Raw genomic sequence first — 2,817 nt, forward strand, 5'->3', positions numbered from 1 at the left:
TGAAACAATAATTCTAGGTTTTTAAAGTTTTTATTATAATTATAATTATTATTATTTTTATTGAATTAATACTTTCTTTAATTGTTTTTTTTTTTTGAGAAAATTTAAATGATTATTTGAAACAATTTAACTGCTTAAATGTTAACTTTTACCCTACCACCACCCCCCCTTACCGGAGGACAAATAACTTTGTTCTAAACTTTGAAACAATAATTATAGGTTTTTAAAGTTTTTATTATCATTATAATTATTATTTTTATTATTATTAAATTAATTTTTTCTTTAATTGTTTTTTTGGGGGGGTGAAAATTTAAATGATTATTTGAAACAATTTAACTGCTTAAATGTTTACTTTTACCCTGCCACCACCCCCCCTCACCGGAGGACAAATGACTTTGTTCTACATTATATTAACTTGAAATAACTATTCTAGGTTATTTAATCTATTTAAGATTTTTTTTGAATTGATTTGTAAATGATTGAACTGTCTAAATGTTGAGTGTGTTTTGAATTGTTTTATGAAACGTGTGTGCACTAAATAATCCAAATACTTACCAAATCCTTACCTCTTCTCCTTGGCTGGGTGTATCCTGGAACCCTTACCTGGTCTTGCCGCTGATCTTCTCCTCCAAGATTTTCTGCTTCTCCTGCAGCTCCCTCCTCTTCCTCTGCTGCCTGCCTGTGTGAAGCTCCTTGATGACAGGATCGTCCTCTGAAAGAAACACAACGTTCGAGGTCACTTTTGAGTGAAGCTGAGAGCTCGTCTGAATTTGGCAGACTTTTGATCAAATCAAATCTTTTCTTCATCAGAGAAATGTAAAAAAAAAACAACAAGGTTTGAAAGTTGCTTTCTTACCCCTGGCCTGGATCTTGGCCTCCTTCTTCTGGCTCCTGGTGATGGCCTTGAGGACCTGGTTCCTCTGGTGCTCCAGGAGGCGCAGTTTCAGTCTTGAAAACAGGCCTCTGTTTTGAAGAGGTTGCTGACTTTCCTCTTCCTCCTGTTCCCCAGAGTGTGCCTGTCCTCCACATTTCTCCTCCTCCTCAACTACATGCTTCTCCTCCTCCTCCTCTTCATCCAGTCTCAGTCTCTCCTTTGCCTCCTCCAGTTTCAGGCTCTTCTTCTCCTCCTCCTCATCAAGTCTCTCTTCTTCCTCCTCTTTCTTCAGTCTCAGTCTCTCCTCCTCCTTCTCCTGTCTCAGTCTCTTCCGTCTTTGTCTTCTCTCCTCCTCCTCCTCCTCCTCCTCCTCCTTCAGTCTGGGTCTGTTTCTTTCATACACCTCCTTCTCCTTTCTTAGCTCCTGTCTTAGCTTCCTGAACTCCTCCTTAGTCCGATTGACCTGTCTCAGTAATTTCTCTCTTTGTTCTCCTCTTTCCAAACTTACCTGTCTCTCTCTCTCCTCCTTCTTCAGCCCCTGTCGCTCCCTCTCCTCCTCTTTCTGTCTCAGTCTCTCCTCCTCCTCTTTCAGTCTCAGTCTCTCCTTTTTCTCCTCCAGTCTAAGTCTCCTCTTCTCCTCTCTCAGTCTCAGTCTCTTCTCCTCCTCTTTCTGTCTCAGTCTCACCTCCTCTTCTTTCAGTCTCAGTCTCTCCTCCTCCTCTTTCAGTCTCAGTCTCTTCTCCTCCTTCTCCAGCCTCAGTCTCTCCTCGTACTCTTTCAGTCTCCGGCTCTCCTCTTCCTTTTCCTGTCTCACTCTCTCCTCCTCCTCCTCCAGTCTCAGCCTCTCCTCCTCCTCCTCCCTCAGTCTCAGTCTGTTTCTTTCATACAGCTCCTTTTCCTTCTTCAGGTCATGTATGGCCTTTCTTAGCTCCTCCTCACTCAGAATCACCTCCTCCACCTGTCTCAGTAATTTCTCTCTTTCTTCTCTCCCTCTTTCCAAACTTACCTGTGTCTCTCTTTCCTCCTCTTTCAGTCTCAGTCTCTCCTCCTCCTCCTCCAGTCTCAGCCTCTCCTCCTCCTCCTTCTTCAGTCTCAGTCTCTCCTCCTCCTCCTGCAGTCCCAGTATTTCAGCTCTCGGTGTTCTCCGTCTTTCCAAACCTACCCGTCTCTCTCTTTCTTCTCTCTTCTTCAGTTTCAACCTCTTCTTCTCCTCCTCCAGTCTCAGTCTCAGCTTCTCTCTCTCCTCTGGCTCCTGGCTCTGTCTCCTCTCCCTCCTCCTCATCCTGGCCGTACCTACCCTTCTGTCTTCCTCCTCCGACTCCCATCTCTCCCTCCTCCTCATCCTGGCCATACCTACCCTTCTGTCTTTCTCCTCCTCCGACTCCCATCTCTCCCTTCTCTCCACCTGTCTCCTTCTCCTCTCCCTCCTCCTCATCCTGGCCAGTCTTACCCTTCCGTCTTGCTCCTCTTGTCTCAGTGTCTCCTCCAACTCCCATTTCTCCCTCTCCTCTCGCTCCTGACTCCGTCTCCTCTCCTCCCTCCTCATCCTGGCCAGTCTTACCCTTCTCTCTTCCTCCTCCTGTCTCAGTGTCTCCTCCAACTCCCATCTCTCCCTCTCCTCTCGCTCCTGGCGCTGTCTCATCTCCCTCCTCCTCATCTGGGCTATACTTACCTTTCTCTCTACCTCCATCACCTCCTGTCTCAGCGTCTCCTCCCAATCCCATCTCTCCCTCTCCTCTCGCTCCTGGCTGTGTCTCCTCTCCCTGCTCCTCAGGCCGCTCATACTTACCTTTCTCTCCACCTCCTCCTGCTCCTGTCTCAGGCTCTCCATACTTTTGATCTCTCTCCACAAGCCTCTCCCGCCTCTCTCTTCTCCTCCTCTCCTCTGCTCCTCTCTCCTCCCGGTCATGCTTTGAATCAGTTTGTTTTGCTTCTCGTGTCAG

The 2,817-nt window shown here is 46.6% G+C and overlaps 1 protein-coding gene across 1 annotated transcript; it reads right to left on the minus strand.

The window, feature by feature from the left end:
- Positions 1-484: 484 nt before the first annotated feature.
- On the minus strand, positions 485-2,817 carry LOC141786685 (uncharacterized). Its single transcript, XM_074665237.1, has 2 exons — positions 857-2,817; positions 485-712 (listed from the first exon to the last, which is right to left on the minus strand). The coding sequence occupies exons 1-2, from the start codon at positions 2,781-2,783 to the stop codon at positions 600-602; spliced, it is 2,040 nt and encodes a 679-aa protein (XP_074521338.1). The 5' UTR covers positions 2,784-2,817; the 3' UTR covers positions 485-599.

Source organism: Halichoeres trimaculatus, unplaced genomic scaffold (assembly GCF_033239565.1).
Source record: "Halichoeres trimaculatus isolate MK-OKI-2021-1 unplaced genomic scaffold, fHalTri1.1 fHalTri1_scaffold_61, whole genome shotgun sequence".
In the NCBI taxonomy this organism is placed as follows: domain Eukaryota; kingdom Metazoa; phylum Chordata; class Actinopteri; order Labriformes; family Labridae; genus Halichoeres; species Halichoeres trimaculatus.